General features: G+C 57.0%; 1 protein-coding gene across 5 annotated transcripts in view; it reads right to left on the bottom strand.

The window, feature by feature from the left end:
* The window catches only part of LOC111141919 (zinc finger and BTB domain containing 46), a 56,435-nt gene that overhangs the window by 27,795 nt on the left and 9,804 nt on the right, over positions 1-18,836 (bottom strand). For 3 of the 5 annotated variants that reach the window (XM_022494765.1, XM_022494764.1, XM_022494767.1), the window contains one exon: positions 8,680-9,648. In XM_022494765.1, coding sequence (XP_022350473.1) covers positions 8,680-9,616 — 937 coding nt within the window. In that variant the 5' untranslated portion in view covers positions 9,617-9,648. Of the gene's footprint in view, positions 1-8,679; positions 9,649-11,093; positions 11,298-11,985; positions 13,007-18,836 lie in introns of those variants that run through there. The other 2 variants (XM_022494763.1, XM_022494768.1) reach the window with 2 other exon arrangements.

The following is an 18,836-nucleotide window of genomic DNA, read 5'->3' as shown; positions in this document are numbered from 1 at the left end:
GATTTCACTCCGGAGGTGATTACGGTGTTTTTTCTCACGTCCTGTGACACATTACGACGTGATTTCTCACATCCTAAATGATACATCATAACACTTGAAAATTTAGCTCACAATCTTTGGTTGAAAAGCAGAAAAGAGATTATAATTAAAATAAGGAAAATTTTTTAAACGCTCAAACTAGTCAGGCCGTGTTAGCGGCAAAGCGGGGTGCGAGCAGATTTGGGACAGGAAAGGCTCTGTTCCGGCCATGTGAGCGCCAGGGTCTGGGGGACGGCACTGTCCATGGAGGGAGGCCGCCAGGGGCCAGAGGAAGGCAGGGGGGAGGGCGCTGACCTCACAACCAGAGTGTCCTTGGGGCACCCCATTTCTCATGTTTCCCCAAATCTCCACTCTTCACGATTCTTTAAAGTGCCCACGAGGTGTATTTGAAAACGTCTGCATGGAAGTCATAGCCTGACCCTGACCCTGCTCAGCCTGAGCCTGCTCAGCCTTGTCCGCCAAACAGGTGCCCGGTGTGTGCACTGTGCAAAGAACACACGGAAGCTTTTGGAGAGTGTGCACTGCGGGGGCACACGTCCCCGTCCCCACCAGGTGCTTCCCGGCCAGATCAGACCCAAATGGGGCATAACCCAATTCAGAAAGATGAAGTACGCATTTCACCCAACTTTGACTTTCTCACTTTATGCGTGTAGAATGTATTCTCTGTGTCTAAGATGCCATGTTTCTTTATCGAAGTTCAAATCAAGTTTCCTCACTTTCTTAACTATCGAAAAGCTTCCACATCATTCCATAAATCCTCCTTAGTTGAAATATATATACATATAATTGAATAAATAGATAAATGAATTGATTGCCTTGCTAACTATGTGGTCAGCAAGGTGATTCAATGGGTAAAAGTCAGGTTTCGGGCAAACAGTACCAGAACATGTGCACACAGAAATCAGCGTGAACCACAGACCTACGCGTCACACCCAAACCCGTGACGCTTCCGGGAAGACCGCGGCGGGGAGTGCCGGGATGGGACACAAAACACAGGAGCCAGGAAAGAAAAGAGCTCGCAAGTTGGGCTTCATCGGCGTGTACACGGGAAGCTCCTCCAGAAACCACATTACATGAGCACGTGAGGCCAGGACCGGAAGAGTCTGCAAGTCACAGCCCTGCCAAGGGCCTGGCGATCAGAACGCCCGGGAACGCCCCACCCGGCCGGAGACGCGGGGTGAGCGCGCGAATGGACGGGACAGCAGAGCGTGGACACGGCTACGCCACCAGCACAAGCCACCCGGTCAGACCCTGACGAAGAAAGACGCGGGAACAGCGACACCCACACGGAAGGAGCGACAGGGCCCGCCTGAGAGACGGAAGGCGCACGCAGGAGAGGTCGCTCCACGCCCTCCAGAGCGCTTCCAAGTGGAAAAGCGAACAGCACGTCGGCGACCGTGTGAGGCGGAGGGGACGGCGCACGAGCCGGCGTGAGCTTAGAGCCCCGGCAGTCGTGGCCCCGTGAGCTCACCCGAGAGGACTCGAAACTCACGTGTGCACAGACATCCCCGGACATCGCCGCGGCACACTTGTCGCGCCAGAAGGCCCCCAAAGAGCCACAGCGGCCACCGACGGGTGAAGGAATCCACACCACGGGTCCCAGCCAGAGGCCGGAACCTGGCCGGAAGCGGGATTCAGTGACGCCCAGGACAATGCGGGCAAACTTCAAAACACGCGGAAACCCACAGACATGCCGGCAGATTAGCAGCTGCCCAGGGGGGCCGTCGTGACCCCGGGGTCCTCGGTGGCCCCTGTGGTGGCTGAGGTCCGCGGACCATGTCAGTGTCCAGACGTCAGTGGTGGCAGTGAGGGCCTTCTGTAAGACGTCAACTTTGGGGAAATGGCCTCGGGGGACGCAGGGCCCCTCTGTGTTATTCCGTACAGTGCGTCCCTCCTCGGCACTCGCCTCAAAACGGGAAAACGGAAGTTAAATGAAACGAGCGGGACGGAGAGCGCGCGTGGCATCCGGGCTGCGCGGGTGGCGGGGCTGGCGTGGCCGGGAGGGGTGGCCCGGGAGCAGAAAGGGCGGGCGCGGCCGCTCCCGGCCACGGACGTTTCTCTCTCCGAGGACCGAGGTGTGTGCGTGTGTCCGAGCTCATCAGACTCACCCACTGGGGTGGTTCAGGTGGAAAGGACAGCAGGCAGAGCTCGGGGGGGGCAGCCAAAATTCCTCACACGAGCAGAGGCGGGGGTGCAGACGCGCGGCGCAAGGTCCGGCAGCTCCTTATGAAACTGCAGTCACCACCCCCGCCGTGACCCAGCCACCGCGCCCCCAGGTATGTGCTCGAGAGAAATGAACACACTCGTCCGCACACAGGCTTGCCGACGACGTCCACGGAAGCCCTGCGCGTCATAGCAAACGCCGGTCCTGCCCCGAAGTCAGCTGACAAGGGTCTGGATGAACACCGCAGCGGTCCGGGCACGGGACACTCAGCAGAGCCTGCAGCTGTGGACGGCTGGGGGCACGGGCGCGCACGGGGCTTCGTCTGGAGGGTTAGGGCCGCGCAGGCAGCGCAGAGCCGCGGCGGCAAGAGTCACGGGCTCGGCTGCGGGGTGACACGCGGTTGTCGGGACTCGAGAGGCACACCGGGGGTGGGTGTGCGGCGGCGGGCGAAGGGACCTGCCAGGTGGAAACACAGACCGAACGCGTCGAGAGGCTCGCCGGACTTTTTTGGGAGGACGTGTCCTGACTCCTCCCAGGTGCTGGGAAACGCAGGGAGGGGTAAGACGGGGTTTCGGGGACGGGAAGCGTTCACTCACAATAAAGCACAGTGTTAAGTGGGAACCTCAGCAGCAGGAGGGCTCGTTTTCTTTTCTTTCTTTTTCAACTTCTCTCTGTCGATATTTCCCCAATAAAATGTTAAGGAGAAAAACAAAAAATTATTCAAACTCGAAATCTGTACAGTTTACTGTATGTATATTATACTTCCAAGAAATAGGAAGAAAGGGGGCGCCTGGGTGGCTCAGTGGGTTAAGCCTCTGCCTTCGGCTCTGGTCATGAACTCAGGGTCTTGGGATCGAGCCCCCAATTGGGCTCTCTGCTCAGCGGGAAGCCTGCTTCCTCCTCTCTCTCTGTCTGCCTCTCTGCCTGCTTGTGATCTCTCTGTCAAATAAATAAATAAAATCTTAAAAAAAAAAAAAAGAAATAGGAAGAAAGAATGGCAATTTTCACCCCAAAAAAACTTCCCTGGGGCCCCTGGGTGGTTCAGTCAATTGAGCATCTGACTTTTTTTTCTTTAAAGATTGTATTTATTTCTTTGACAGGCAGAGATCACAAGGAGGCAGAGAGAGAGGGGGAAACAGGCTCCCTGCTGAGCAGAGAGCCCCATGCGGGACTCGATCCCAGGACCCTGAGACCATGACCTGAGCCGAGGGCAGCGGCTTCATGGCTGAGTGCCCCCGGGCCTTCTGATACCTCCACTCTTTCAAAGTTGGAAAAAAGCAGTGGCATAAAAGTTTTCAAATGAACACTTTAAAATAAAACTACTCTTCTTAAAATTTGCATTTCAGGGGCGCCTGGGTGGCTCAGTGGGTTAAAGCCTCTGCCTTCGGCTCAGGTCATGATCCCAGGGTCCTGGGATCGAGCCCCACATCGGGCTCTCTGCTTGGCGGGGAGCCTGCTTCCTCCTCTCCCTCTGCCTGCCTCTCTGCCTACTTGTGATCTCTGTCTGTCAAATAAATAAATAAATAGTCTTTTAAAAAAAAATCTCCATTTCAGTGGAGGTTCACAAGCTGTGCTCTCACATATGTGTACCATTTATGTATGCACATGGTCTCACCCTGAAGACTCCGGCATAACCAAACCCCTTCTCACTGGGCGGGCACCAGGACGCAGGCAGCCGCAGGCTCCCACCCCAAGTCAGAAGACCCTCCGGGGCATCACTGTCACGGTCTACAAACCCCAAAAGAAAATAAGCACTTGGTTAAAGAGACGAGCCTTCAAGTTCAAATCAAAACGATCCAGCGAGACGGCTGCCCACCTGTGGACCAACCTTGAAGCCCCGAAGGCTGGCTCCCGCACCGGCACGCTAGCTCAGTGGGCTGCAGGTGGGCAGCCCCCGTGCTCCGGACCCGCAGAGGGCTCCCCGCGCCACAACTCTGGAGCACAACGCGGTGCTCACACTCCCCGCGAGGACACATCCCAGTACTGCTCAGCAAAGCGGCAGCCACGGCGGCTCACGCACAGTCCACTGAGTTCTTCCCTGCGAGCCGGGCTTTGGGGTCCTGAGCCCGAGCCCTCACTGTGCTCGCCGTCGTCAGCGCCCGGAGGGCTGCCCGGCTCACGGGGCTTCCAGAAGCGCCTCATCCTCCCGTCCAGCCTGATAGGCTCACCGCGGGGCCTGCTCATCCCGCACCAACCCCCAACACCCCAGCTCTTCTGCAGGGCTTGCTCCAGGTGCGGCGTCCTGCCGGCTCTGCGGGGCCCCCCAGGGACCAGCTGCCCCGCAGCCCCCAACCTCCGTCTCTGCACCTGGAGGAACCGGGGGCGGCACTGGATGTCCGCGAGAGCCCTTCACAGACGTCATGAACTCGACGTTCTAGAAAATGCGGGCGCGAAGGAAGTGCTTTTCTTGGGGTGGGACGAGAAGCTGCCCAGCTCTGCAAAGCCGAGGTCGCGGGACCCTCCACCAGGATGACGATTCGAGCACAGATGAGCTGGGAATCACGGGCACAGCCCCCGGCACCACTCCACCTGCGGGCCCTTCCCACCGGGGCCCAGCTCTGGACACCCGGATTCGGCGGCCGCTCCTGTCACCAGCGCGTCCCACTCTCCTGGCCCAGACAAAGGACACCGCACGACCTCTCCTCTCGGCGGCCGGGGCTCCCACTAGGGCCCCTGTTCCTCATTCAGCCAGTGCTCCATCAAAGAGGGCCGCTGTCTCTGTCGGGTCCCCAGCTGCCGCCAACGGACAGCAGCATGGTGAGCCGGAACGGATCCCGCAGAACTCTGGTTGTACCTGAGGGAAGACATCTCTGGTCTGCGACTGAGCTCGAACTTTTGAGGAGATGATGGGGGCAGAGGGGGTGACAAGGGGGAAGCTCCGAGTGCAGGAACAGGGCCCAGTCCCAGCCCTACAAAGCTGTGGCGTCACTTTTCATTCAGGCTCTTTGCCCCCGAAACACAAATACCTAGCAAGACGCCTTTGCTTAAGAGACGGGATCCGTCCGCTGCGGCATCGGTGGCAAGGCAGCCGCCCGCAGAAGTGTGCACGGTCCCCAGGGCGTCACGCGCTGGGTGCCAGGCACCCTGTTCAGCCTTCACGTCTCCAGTCATTCACGGACCCGACCCGCGGCTCAGCCCAAACTCACAAGCTTCCACACTCCTTGGGCGAATCCGGCCGAGCCCTCCCGTGGTTCAGGACAGCGCCCGTGCGCAGACTACAGACGCCCCCGTCACACAGCCCACTCGGCAGCTCCTACCTCGGCCCCCGCGTGGACTCCCTAACCCTGAGAGAGCACACTTGCCCCCCTACGCAGGCAGGAGGCCCCGAGGGCATGTAGAGCCGGCTGGGAGCCTACAGAGACCACCTTCCCCGGAAGCTGTCCTGTGGGTCCAGCATGTTCTTAAAAATCACAGTAGGTCAAGATCCAACTTTACAAAAATTTAGGCATCAACATTTACTTTATAAAACCCACGCATTTTATTCTAGCTACAGAACTCCTGTTCTCAAACCTTTTAGGAACATAGGACATTAGGACAAGCATCTGGGTTCTTCCCGTATCAGCTGCTGAACCAGCAGCTACTGATCCGTCTCATCGGGGGCCTGGGGCCATCTTGGGATCGCGCACAAAGGGGGGCAGCCAGGGCCCAAGGAGGACAAGCAGAAGGAACGCGGGTCTGGTCACAACTTTACAGAGCTGTCACGCGTACAAACTGCTGGAACGCAGAAGTGAATTTCAACGGACACTTTCTTGGAAGCCACTAGGTTAAAATGCTCCTGGCCTTTTGCTTGGAAAAGTCACTTTTTTTAAAAAAGATTTTATTTATTTATGTGACAGAGAGAGATCACAAGTAGGCAGAGAGGCAGGCAGAGAGAGAGGAGGAAGCAGGCTCCCCGCTGAGCAGAGAGCCCGATGGATGCGGGGCTTGATCCCAGGACCCTGAGATCATGACCTGAGCCGAAGGCAGAGGCTTCACCCACTGAGCCGCCCTGGCACCCCATGGAAAAGTCACTCTTAAATGCCAACAGGCTCAGAATCACAAGGTGCAGACGCAGAGAAGGGCAGGGCCGGCAGTCCTGGGCTCAGAGCTGGCTCCCCGTGCGTCTGTACTGAGCCCCCAAACAATCTGCACTTACCACCTGACGCACTCCCTTGGAATGGGGCCCTTTCTCCTACAAATAGGATGAGAAGTTAAAACACTCTGCTAAGAGGTAATAGATACTCGGTGAAAACAAACTGACCTCCAAGGGGGTCACAATTCCTACTTCCACGCCAGCTCCAGGACCAGGCTGGAGGAAGAAACGACCACCACAGCAGGCAGAAGCCATCCTATGCGAGCCTACAACCTCATGTCCTTGTCTTTGCAACTCAGAATAATCTAACAGAAGCGGTTCGCAGTTGCCTTGGTAACCCAAGAGATTTAAGACATTAACAAAAGTACGCAGCCGAGATCACTTGTTGGATTCTAAAAACACCTTCTGCTTGACAACTGCATTTAAACCCTCAAACCCACAGGCCGGAGGAGCGAGCATTCTTCACTGTGCTGATGGGCCCTCAAACCGCACGGCCTCCAGCATCCCAGCCCACTGGGCGGCTGACGGCCACCAGGCAGGTGTCCCAGGACAGGACTGTGGCCCTGACCGCCCCAGAAGGTGCCACACAGAGCATCTATCCTTAAGTAATCTGCCAGGGGCTGCTGCCTCTCAGAGTTGAATCAGAGCTGGTGAGAGTGGAAACCGGGCCTGGGGCACACGGAGTGCACCCTCCTTGCCGACGGCTGGCAGAGAGACAGGCGGCTTTGCGATCAGCTCCACCGTCTCAGCTGGGCTAAACTCCAGGAGCTGTAGGGTGCTGCCCGTCAGCGACATTTGCAATGCCTGGACACCCTTTTGGTTGTCACCAAACTTGGAGACGAGTTGTTGCCAGTATCCGGTGGATGGGGGTCAGGGATGCCGCTTCCGTCCTAGAGTGCCCAGGACAGTCTGAGGTGGAAAACCTGAATAGACAAGGGTCTGGCCGTGTGCTCAGGGTCCGGGACACACAGGGACAGAGAGAATAACGCAGACTACGTGCATCTCGAGGAGGTACTGCTTAATGGGCACAGAGTCTCAGTTCGGGATGACGGAACCCTTTTGAAGATGAACAGTAATGACGGTTGCGTAACAATGTGCTTGTATTTAATGCCGATAAATTACACACTTGGAAAGGGTTAAAAAAGCAATGGTTATGACATACGCATCTCGCCACGATAATAAAAGCTAGCATATCGAAAGCAGGGAGCCGGAGCCCAGGCTCGTCCAGGGACCTCCCACCCGCCTGGCCATCAGAGGACAGGATGCTTAGTATCTGTGACATTTTTCAGGACCATTACCCCAGTTTGCTGCCTTCAGCTCTGTCCACTCCCACGTTCCAGACGATTTCCGGCCTTCCTGGAGGGCCCTCCCCAGGACAAGGACCTGCTGCGACGTCACCCACCCTGCTCTGAGCCAACTCTGTTCTACCGGACGCCCCTCCTCACCCCTCCGCACCTCACCGCACCAGGGGCTGGAGAGAACCGGCGCCCCCTTCTCCCTGGGGGCGGGGGGAGGGAGCAGCCGTCCTCATGAGCTCAGCACCAGGGAAGGCACCTGGTATTTCAGTAACTGTCTGGTTTGCTGCCCCCTCATCTGGGAGACAGACACAGAACTGTCGTCCAGACTGGGGACCAACCCAGCAAGGCTAAGCCTAGAGCCCACTGACCCTCACGGGGGGGCCGGACGCGGGGCCGAGGGGGGGGCTCATTGTTCGGTAATGTCCCGCAACAGCAAGACGACGACATGTCTGTTAGCCTGGACCACCGCAGCCGCCCTGGTTGGAAACAGGGAGACATCCTCACTGCGAGGAGTACTTTACTGCCAGAGGTCTTCGGGTGCCCCCCGGTCAAGCCAGGTTTTGGCAGGGGCGGAACACGGGCCTGTCACGGTTTGCTCAACGTCCCCAACTATGAGCAAGACCCACGGCTGCTGGACAGAAAACCAGATGGAGGCCGCGGACGGCGAGGGCCTGAGAGGTTCCACCTTCACGTCATCTCATCGGAAGCACTCTCCCACCTTTTAACATTTTAACGTTTAAATCTTTTAAGATGAAGGTCCCCTCCCCGGTATTTACGAAAGGCTCTCCTCTAAGAAGGAAAGTGGACCCTGCAAGCTGACCCCATGCCAGGCGTCACCCCCCTTTTCCAGCCGCTGACCCCTCAGCGTTGGAGAAGCCCCACCTCAGTGGGCCCCGTGGGCCTGGGACGCGGGCATCGTACGGCTGGGGTCCCCAAAGTCCGACTCCATGCACTTGGACACGTCTCCCGCGACCGGAGACGGTCCTGCAGGGAGGCACCGGGGGAGCGTGGGAGGTGCGGCTTCACCTACGGAACAAGCGACCAAGGGCCACTGGCGCACAGGGCGACGGGCTCTCGCTCCGGCCCAGAGAGAACGAAAGGCTTACTTGAGTCTCTGCTGCTGAACGGCCACCCGGGTGCCGGAAGGAAGGAGGCCACGGGGGAGCCGGCCCGGCTATCGTCCTCCACTTGCTGCGTGATGTGCCGGACCGTCTCCTTGTTTTTCCGATTCTTCCTCCGACCTGCGGGCTGCCAGCCGTCGCCTCCTGCCCGCTCGGAGAAAGGGTTCTGCGTCGTGCCATCCCTGGCAGAGGCAAGCTCGCTCCCTCCGTAGTGAGATGGCGAAACCTGCTCTTCCTTGACATGCAGAGGCCCGTAGCCCACGTCGCCCGGCCACAGCGAATGCGAGGCAATGTCATCAGGACCGTCGGCCTTGGGCTCCTGGTCCTCCTTCCCGTAGCTGCTGCCCCCCTCGTGGCAGCTGGCGATGGCCGAGTCTCCGGAGGAATTGGCGGGGCTCGTGCGCCGGGCCAGCCACGGCGAGATGCTCCTTCCAGCCATCACGGCCGAGATCAGCGCGTCCGTGCCGCTACCAGGGGGGGCGCTGATCTCGAACTCCGCAAGCTCATCTGAGGCATCTGGCTTGATGCTGATGTCCAGCGCGGCCTTGATGAAGTCGTGACAGGCCTGCACGATGTCCGTCATCTGCAGGAAGCTGGCCGCGGACATCACCTCGATGACATTCCTGCTGGTGAGGGCCAGGTGGGCTGAGTACATGAAGTCGATGATGGCCTTGAAGCCCTGGGCCGTGACGATGTCCAAGTGCGTGACCGTAGCCTGGTCCGACGTCTTCTGCACCTGGCAGTAAAGCGTCTTGAAGTAGCGGCTACTGCCGAGCAGGACGTTCTTGTGGGCCTTGAAGACCTTGCCCTCCACCACGACACACACGTCACACAGGACGCCATGCTGCCTCTGCTCGTTGAGCTCGCGGAGCAGGTGCCGGTAGTGGGACGCGATTTCCATGTCTTCCTTCCGGTTGTTCATCTGGAAGTCTTGGTGATGCTGTTCCGCAGACTCTGTGGGGGCAAGAACACACGAGTTAGCCATGCGCTCGACACCCACGCGCCTGTGGAGTTTCGGCACAGCACAGTGTCCCGGGGAGCCTGGCCGCAGGGTGGCCTCCGGGCAGGGGAACCTCAGCAGCCGTCCGCAGGGAGTTTCCGGGCTCGAGGCTGACCACCGGCACAGCCCAGGAGCAGAACCTTACACACAGCTCCCAAGGGCCAGTGCCAGTGAGCAGCTCAAGCGACTTTCTTCCCAGATGTGACATCCCAAGGGCGCCTCATCTGCATCCTTCAGGACACATCCTTAAAAATAAAACAGGGATGCCCGGGAGACTCAGGCGCCCGGCTGCGGCACCCTCCCGAAACCGGCTCCTAGTCTGTCTGCCACGTTCTCTCTGCGGCCACCGTTAGCTTCCGGAGGCTTCCAGAACTCAGGGCCCAGACCGGGAGGCCCAGAGAACTGGATTCTCGCACAGCCCAGAGGCCAGAGGTGTGGACCAGCTCCCACCAGGGCTCTGCGGGAGGGCGTGTCCAGACCTGTCCCCACTTCTGCTGGTGGCCGGCAGTCCTTGGCCATCCTTGGACGCATAAGCATCACCACCCAGTCTCTGCCTCTACATTCCCACCTTCTCCCTGTGAGCCCATGTTCCGTGTCCCCGTCTTGTAAGGACACAGGTCATATTGGACACCTTACTCCAGAACAACCTCATCTTAACCAATTACGTCCAAATTCAGTCACAGCCCAAGGCCCTGGGGGTGGAGGACACACTCATCCCTTCGCACTCTTGGAGAAAGACAAGGCTGTTTTCTCTTGAGAAAGAAAAGCAAAGCTGGAGGCCTCACAGTTCCAGACGTCAAGTTCTACTACAGAGCCACAGTCACCAAAACAGTACAAGACCGCCACAAAACAGACACACAGCTCAGTGAAACAGGACAGAGAGCCCAGAAATGAACCCACAATTATATGGTCAATTAATCTTCAACAAAGGAACAAGAAAGGCCGTCTCTCCAACCAGCGGCGCTGGGAAAACTGGACGGCCACATGCAGAAGAATGAAACTGGACCACTCTCTTACACCAGACACATAAATAAACTCAAAACAGACTGGGGACCTGAATGTGACACCTAAATGCATAAAAGTCCGAGAAGAGTGCATAGGCAGTAATGTCTCCGACATTGGTCGTAGTGACGTTTTTCTAGATGGGTCCCTTCAGGCAAGGGAGACAAAAGCAAAAATAAACTGCTGGGATTACATCAAAACAGAAAGCTTCTGCACAGCAAAGGAGACAACCGGCAAACTAAAAGAATGGGAGAAGATATTTGCAGTGCCTCATACCACAGAAGGTTAGTATCTAAATTACATAAAGAACTTACACAACTCAACACCCAAAACCCAAATAATCCTATTTAAAAGTGGGCAGAAGACACGGACAGATACTTCTCCGAAGAAGACATACCAATTGCCACAGACACGGGAAGACGCTCCACGTCACTCATCATCAGGGAAAGCAGCTCACAAGCAGGATAAGGTGCCGCCTCCCACCAGTCAGCAACACAAGAACCAACAGGTGTTGTCAAGGGTGCAGAGAAAAAGGAGCCTCGTGCACTGTAGGCAGGAATGCAAACTGGTTCAGCGGTTCTGGAAGATGGCACGGAGGCTCCTCAGAAGATAAAAAAACAGAGCGACTGTATGACCCAGCCAGTCCACTACTGGGTATCTACGCAAAGGACACAAAAACACTAATTTGAAAGGATACACGCACCCCTATGTTTACTGCAGCAACGTCCACAATAGCCAAGACTTGGAAGCCGCCCAAGTGTGCATAGACAGATAAACGGGTAAAGAAGGTGTGCCACACACACACACACACGGAGGAATGTTACTCAGCCAGAAAAATAATGAAATCTTGTTGTTCACAATGACAGGGACGGAGCTAGAGGGTATAACGTACGCCAAAGCAGTCAAAGAAAGACAAACACACATGGTTTCACTCATGTGGAATTTAAGAAACAAAACTGATGAACAAAGGGGAAAAAGGAGATACACCAAGAAACAAGATTTTTTTTTTTAAGATTGTACTTATTTATTTGACAGAGGGATAGAGAGATCACAAGTAGGCAGAGAGGCAGGCGGGGGGCGGTGGGGAAGCAGGCTTCCCGCTGAGCAGAGAGTCCGATGCGGGGCTTGATCCCAGGACTCTGGGATCACGACCTGAGCCGAAGGCAGAGGCGTAACCCACTGAGCCACCCAGGCGCCCCAAGAAACAGGATTCTTAGCTCTAGAGGACACACTGATGGTCAGCAGCAAGGAGGAGGGGAGGGTAGGTGGGACAGGATTAACGCACTTACGAAGATGAGCACTGGGTAAGGGACCAGCGCACTGCACGCCTGGCACCAACACAGCACTGTAGGTCAGCCGCACGGGAATGCGACCTTTCAACGGTTAAAAAAAAAAGTTACTAAAATTCTCATCACAAAATACATTTTGCACCTATGCATGGTGGGAGATGTGAACTAGAAATAAAAGGAAACGTAGACAGCCGTGTCACGAGCATACCAAAGGCACCGCAGGGCCTTAAAACAAACAGACCAGGCCTGCACCTGTCAAAGAGAATAAACACCAAACACGCTTCATGAAGACGTCATGCCGCAAAGGGCAACAGATGGTAGCACTGTTGAAATCACAAAAAGGACCGGCCCAGAACAACCCGACTTAATGTTCCTGAGGCCCAGCGGCCGCTTCCTGGGAGTGAGTCCACGGGCACGGCCCCCACCTGGAGTCAGCGGTGCTGGCTGGGGAACCGGCTCCACACCACTCGCTGTGTGACCTTGGGGCAGCTGCTTAACCTCTCTGCACCTCAAATTCCTCATGGGCAAAGTGGAAGTAGTGATCCCACTTACCTCCTGGTTATTACGAAGACTAAGCGAGTCGGCAGGTGCAGAGCCCTCGCGAGAGCGCCTGCGCAGACTCAGGGAGCGCGTCGGCCGTCCTCACTCGGATGAGCGGAGGAGGCCTCACCGCGCCCGGTGCTCGCGACAGTCACGAAGTGGGATGGATCTAGCAGGCCAGGCGGTAAGCGTGGGACGGGGGTACAACGCAGGGGATTTCGATTTTATCTGTAATACTTTCATCTCTAAAAAGGAACAGTAAAGGTCTGTAGCTTCTACTAAAACACAGTCTTGGCTACTTTGGGCTGTCGGGTTCGTGAACATACGCTGACTGCTGTGAGCAGGTAACCTCCACTATTCACCTAAAAACCGTTGTGTAGCTGCTGCTTTCACGGAAATGTTAACGTTCGTAGACTCTAATTTTTAGTTACCTTTATATTCTAGTGGAAATGACATTAAGATATATAAAAATTAGGGGCACTTGGGCGTGCAGTCGGTGAAGCATCTGCCTTCGGCTCAGGTCATGATCTCGGGGTCCTGGGATCGAGCCCCACATCGGGCTCTCCGCTCAGCAGGGAGTCTGCTTCTCCCTCTACCCCTCCCCCTGCTCGTGCTCTCTCTGTGTCAAATAAATAAAATCTTAAAAAATAAAAGGTCTCATTTCTTAAAAATAAACGGAATGAAATGAAGTGACATGAAATGCCCAGTGAGAAAACTGGTCATTCGGTTTCCCATTCCCAGGCTAGGAAGACAGGCTAGAGAGCGAAAGGCTCTCAGCCCTCATCTCCCTCAGCTGGCCGGGTCTGAGGTGCCTTCCCCACAACCCTCCTCACTCCTTCCTGCTGGAGGCACCTGCACTGGCAGAGCTGGTGCCCCAGGGACCCCAGCACCTGTTCCCTCGTCTCGGCCGGCCAAGCGCTGGGACGCAGCTCAGAACCCCGGGCCGCTGCCCCAGCCAGCCCCAGCATCGAAGGCCGGGAGTTAGCACGCTGCTTCCGCATGCTGCCTGTGGTCTCAGCAGCCGCACCTGTCCCCAACGAGGCCTGGCCACCAAGAAGGAGAAACAGAAGAAGGTCCAGAATGGGCTGGGGGAAGGTCACAGGCTCAGATGGCACCAGCAGCTCTCGACCTTGAGCCCCAGAGCCCCCGGAGGCGAGTCACAAACCAAGGTGTGGTCCCCACCCCACACTGTCTGAGTCTGCACAGAAGGGCGTGACAAGGACAGGGGTTCCGCTCAGGAGTGACTTCATTCCTCAAGCCCGACTTTGCAGACACAGAGTAACCACACGTCGAGGGAGGGTCTGAGAGGTGCTTCAAGTTGAGGAAAACCACCACGGAAACTACAGGCGCCAGTTTAATGCCTGGAGGCCACAGAAGTGGCACCTGGTTCCTGGCCATGTGATGGAAGCATCAACGGCCTCGGGGCCCTGCGTTCCAATCAGGGAGCAGTACGCGCCATCCCCTGGTTTCCCGTATGAATACTAAATCTCTACTCACCACGGAAACAGACCCTGTAAGGGTAGGGACGAACCATGGAAAGGAAACAAAACGCCGTTTTATACAAGGAACAACTACCTCACAGGATCTGCATTTCTTTTTTAAGATTTTATTTATTTATTTATTTGACACAGAGAGAAAGAGAGAGAGAGAGACAGCGAGAGAGGGAACACAAGCAGGGGGAGTGGGAGAAGGAGAAGCAGGCTTCCCGCTGAGCAGGGAGCCTGATGCGGGGCTTGATCCCAAGATCCCGGGATCATGACCTGAGCTGAAAGCAGACGCTTAACCCACTGAGCCACCCAGGCGCCCCAGGATTTGCATTTCTAAAATAATTTCAACTTCTGTGGAAAACTGTAAAATAAGTTATTATTCGATCTGGGCAGCTTAAGAACCAGCTATGCACTTTACATAGAGTTCATAGTAGAAAAACTGTACAATTTCCATTAGGGAAAAAGTTACTTGTACGTTAAAAAGAGAGGGAGTCTAAAACAGGAGTCTCCTATGAAAATAGTAAGGGTACACAGAGTTGGTCTGGGGCACCTGGGTGGCTCATTCAGTTAAGTGTCTGCCTTCAGCTCAGGTCATGATCCTGGGGTCCTGGGACGGAGCCCCGCATCGGGCTCCCTGCTCAGTGGGGCGCCTGCTTCTCCCTCTGCCTCTGGTCATGCTCTCTCTCAAATAAATGAATAAAATATTTTTTTTTTTAAAAAGGGTACATGGAATCTATCAAAGCCCAAAGAAGCCTTAGGAGAACAGCTGAAGTTCCGTTACAAAGCTGATACTCTCCCATCAGTAAGGGCTCCTAGGAGTCCCGCCCACTGGAGCTCAGGTGTCCTGTTGAGTAACCGCTGGCCCGCCAGGTAAGATACAGCCTTAAGATGAAAGCCTGCTCATGGTGGTTCCTCTCTGAGGGCAAGGAGAGCACGCCTGCCCTTGGGACATAGAGCAGGTCATGGAGACCAGCCTGGCCGAGGACACACACCTGTGGACAGGTGACCCGTCATCCCTGCATTACCTGTGCTGCTACATGGAGCACTGGCCACGCTCACGAATTCCAGGGCCCGTGAGCAGTGCCCTCCTGAGTACGGGGCCCTTCAAAGAGGAGCTGTGGTCCAGATGCCAAGCATTGTGAGGTCAAGGTCTGAGGGTGGGTGAGGCCACAGGGCAGGTGGGCGCTCTATCAGCAGTCTGGCAGCTGAGGACCCCGCAAAGCTGCACCCTTCCCCTCCTGGTTTTCCAAACTCGCGTTCTTATTTCTCCTCTAGGTTCCCCACTGAGAGCTTGCTGATCGAGAGATGCTGTTGAGAGATGCTGTTTCAGACCGAATCACTTATAAACAGAACCACTTTGGTACCAGACCAACGTGGATCCACGTTCCAGACCAGACTTCAGAGATCGCGTCACCTAAGCAGCGCTGGGGGACTGATGCGGACTTGGGACCCCTTAGCATGGACAAACTGGGGACACGGTGGACAGTGCAAGTCACCCAGACTCCCAACGAAGGGGGGTCCCCTGGGAGGCAATAAGTGTGACCCTCAGGTGGCATTTCCAGCCCTGCAGCCTCCAGAGAAGATGGACGGCGACCCCGACCTGCCAAGACGCCCAAAGCTCAAAGATACCGAGCTCCCGGCCAGCAAGGAGCCGGCTTCAGAACCAAGCCCATCCCGCTGCCCCGTGCAGGCTCCGGGGACAGCTCGGCGTGGCGACCGAAGGGAAAGGATGAGGATGCAACGGTGCCAACACAGAGAAAGCACGTTCCGTCCCAAGTGCCGAAACTGGCTCCTGCCAGCCTCCTCCCCGCCGGCTCTGACTCGGGCATCCAGGATGCTGAGGGCTGGGCAGCTCCCTAAGGGACTGGTACAGGGCGCCCCGATCTCTGGCCGTCTGGGGTGTTATGGAGTACATCCCAAAACCTTCTCCTCCCAGGATCTGAAGGTAAGAGGGTCTCAAGCAGGAAGCCCTGCTCACCGGTTGTCAGCAGAGGCTGTCCTGTTGGAGACGTACGATTCGCACTCATTCCGCCTGTCACGGGACAGCTGGTGCTGCACAGGGAGAACCCAAACGCCTCGGAAGGCACCAGAACCACGCAGTCTGCCGTGAATGCGTGTCGCTCGACGCATTGTGTGTCCCAAGCTCAGGGACCAGGCTGGGGTCCCCTGCTCCTCTCATCCACAAGGAGCGTCACTGGGAAGACCACTGGATCCCACAACAGCAGGCATAACGTAGACCTGGGGTCCTTGTTACGAGCAAACAAGCATCAGGTCAGCCCCACCAGCTGGCAGGACCCCCCAGGTCTGGTCACTGAGTCCCACTCCAAAAAAGCCCACGTCTAATTTGGAATGACTCGTAAGGCATGTGTGTCCTTCTCAAACACACACACAAACAGAGACATTCCCTCACCTTCTTACCTCTAACCTGGAACTTGCGTGTGTCGGTTTAGCTCAGTTAAAGCTTATTTAAGTTTCTCTGTTAAATGTCATCTAACAAATACTGTTTAAAAGTGGAAGCAAGACAGCTCCAGTGCTAGAACCAAGCCACATGAGCCTACCTGCCCCACAGAAACCCCATGGGGGACAGACGGTGGCCCCACAGACGTCTGCGCCAGCCTCATTACACCAAAACCACCCTTGGAGTTATTTTGGTGGGATTTTCTTAAATGCGCCACATTTCGAACAGCCACATCACAGGAGAGATACCTGAGCCGGCAGACAGTGGGAAGGTGGTCAACTTCCTCAGGCCTCAGGGAGATGCAGGCGACAGTGGCCACACAGGCGTCAGGACGAGAAGTCTGGGAGCGCGGCCCCCGTGAGGGCTCCTGCGCGGACACGGCCAGGGTAACCCCCAAACCCAGCAACAGCGTGCGTGTGCGTCCACAGGGACACGGGGAAGTGGGGCGCATCCCGACCCACGGACACACTCAGCAGGAAGGCGTCCACGTGTCCCCAGCCCCGTGCCTAAGTGTCTCTCTCTCAGACACGCATGAATCTCCGGGGGCTTGTGGGGAGTGACAGACGCCACACACGGCTAGCACGTGGGAGCATGCCGCCTTCTACAGAGGCCCAGAGCGCACCAGCTAACCCGGAGCCAGGGCCGCGGCCGGCGTCCTCCGCGACGGTGTCCCCGCTGTGTGCAGACCCCCTGATAGACACTTTAAATGCCGCAGTCGGTATATGTAAACTACACTTCGGTAAAGGTGACTGGACCTCTGTCCTTGCTCAAGTGCAAACCTGGGCCCATTTGTCACCATCTGTTGTACGGTGGCTTTTGTCCCCTAAAATTCATTTGTTGGGCTCCTAACCCCCCCTTCCTCAGCACACAGCCTTCCTCGGGGCGGGGTGGTTGCAGGTACAGTTGGTTCAGCTGCGGTCTCTAGGAGGGCCCTGGTCCGACGGGACTGGTGGTGTCCGTACACAACAGAGACGCAGGGACAGATGTCCCCAAGGAGGACACGGGCCACCTGGCCAGGGAGAGAAGAGGTCTCCGCGCGGAGACGTGGGTCCGCCGTCTGTGTTAGGCAGCTGCGCACACTCACACACCGTGCATGTCCGCCACGGACGGCCACCAAGGGCCACACGGCACTCAGACAAGAGGAGAAGCAAGCTCATCCTGGGGGAAGGTGCCCTCTGTCCAGCCCTGCGCATCCGCAGGCAGATATCGGCTGCCCTGAAATTTGGCTCCAAGCTCCGCATGTGGATTTTATTTCCACAGTCTGGGCTGTTCCGATGGTCCCTGTGCTCTGAAACGCCAAGGGTAGGGCACCCACAAGGAGAAATGTCTTTACAGATCGGACTCCCCACACGTCAGGTCGTGGCCGGCGATGGGGGACATGCTAGTCCCCTTACTTTCTCTGCTGAAAACAAACTGTGAGCGGGGCTGGAGGCCTTCACATCCTCCACACTGCCCCTGGCTTGAGCTAAAAATGCAAACCCGGCGCTCTCCCGCCGCGGGGCAGGCCCACCCCACTTCCGGCCCCTCCTCTGTGCCTCTTTCGGTTCCTCGTCCTTGTCCTCGGGGAGCCTGGAGCGCCCCCACCCCCCACGGGCCGCCCTACCTGCCTCAGCGTCACTTCCTCTCTCGGGGGGCTCCCCCTACCCTGGCAACACGGCCCTTGCCCAGGTGCCCCCTGTCCAAACTCCCCGGCCTCCACTGCAGACCCTCTGAGTGCGTGTCTAAGCAGGGGAGAGAATTCCAGGCTGAATCAGCCAGTGCGCCTGCCCGCCACGGCCCGGAACCCACACAAGGCTGAGGACCCCACCCCACCTCCCACACAGGGTGCCCCCAGAAGCACAAAGGCACCGCAGGGATGATTCTAGAATAGCTTAAAGCTGCTGTGGGGGCACAAGGAGGGGCTGGGCAGGGGCAGCTCCCCAGAGTGGGGTACAAACCACTCACAGGGGGGACTTAGGGAGCAGCACACATTTAGAGGACAGCACGGGCCTCTGAAGAGGTCCCCCACAAGCCACCACCCCAGAGTTCAGGGCCTAGAGCAGCCCCTCCCTCACAGACCTTGGCCTGGGACTGCGCCTCAAGGAGCCGCCAGTGTCCACCTCTGTAGGTGGACAAGTCTGTGCCCAGCTACTCAGCTGCAGGAGCTGACCTAGGACAGTGTGGCACAAAGGGCCACCCGAGCATCCCCGACACGCCCTGACCCCACCAGGTACAAGACCACTGAACCACCGCCTGGCTGTTCCAGCCCAGCTCCTGGGGGACTCAGGCCTATCTGATGTCACATGGACAAGAAGAACCCAGTCGGCCACAGAACCATTGAGAGACAACGAGCCTGTGTTTCAGGACGGTTCCAAGTGCACGCGAGA

The sequence above is a fragment of the Enhydra lutris genome, unplaced genomic scaffold (genome assembly GCF_002288905.1).
Source record: "Enhydra lutris kenyoni isolate GAN:26980312 unplaced genomic scaffold, ASM228890v2 scaffoldscaffold6, whole genome shotgun sequence".
NCBI lineage: Eukaryota > Metazoa > Chordata > Mammalia > Carnivora > Mustelidae > Enhydra > Enhydra lutris.
The sequence above is the reverse complement of the archived record's forward strand: the minus strand, read 5'-3'. Positions and strand labels throughout refer to the sequence as shown.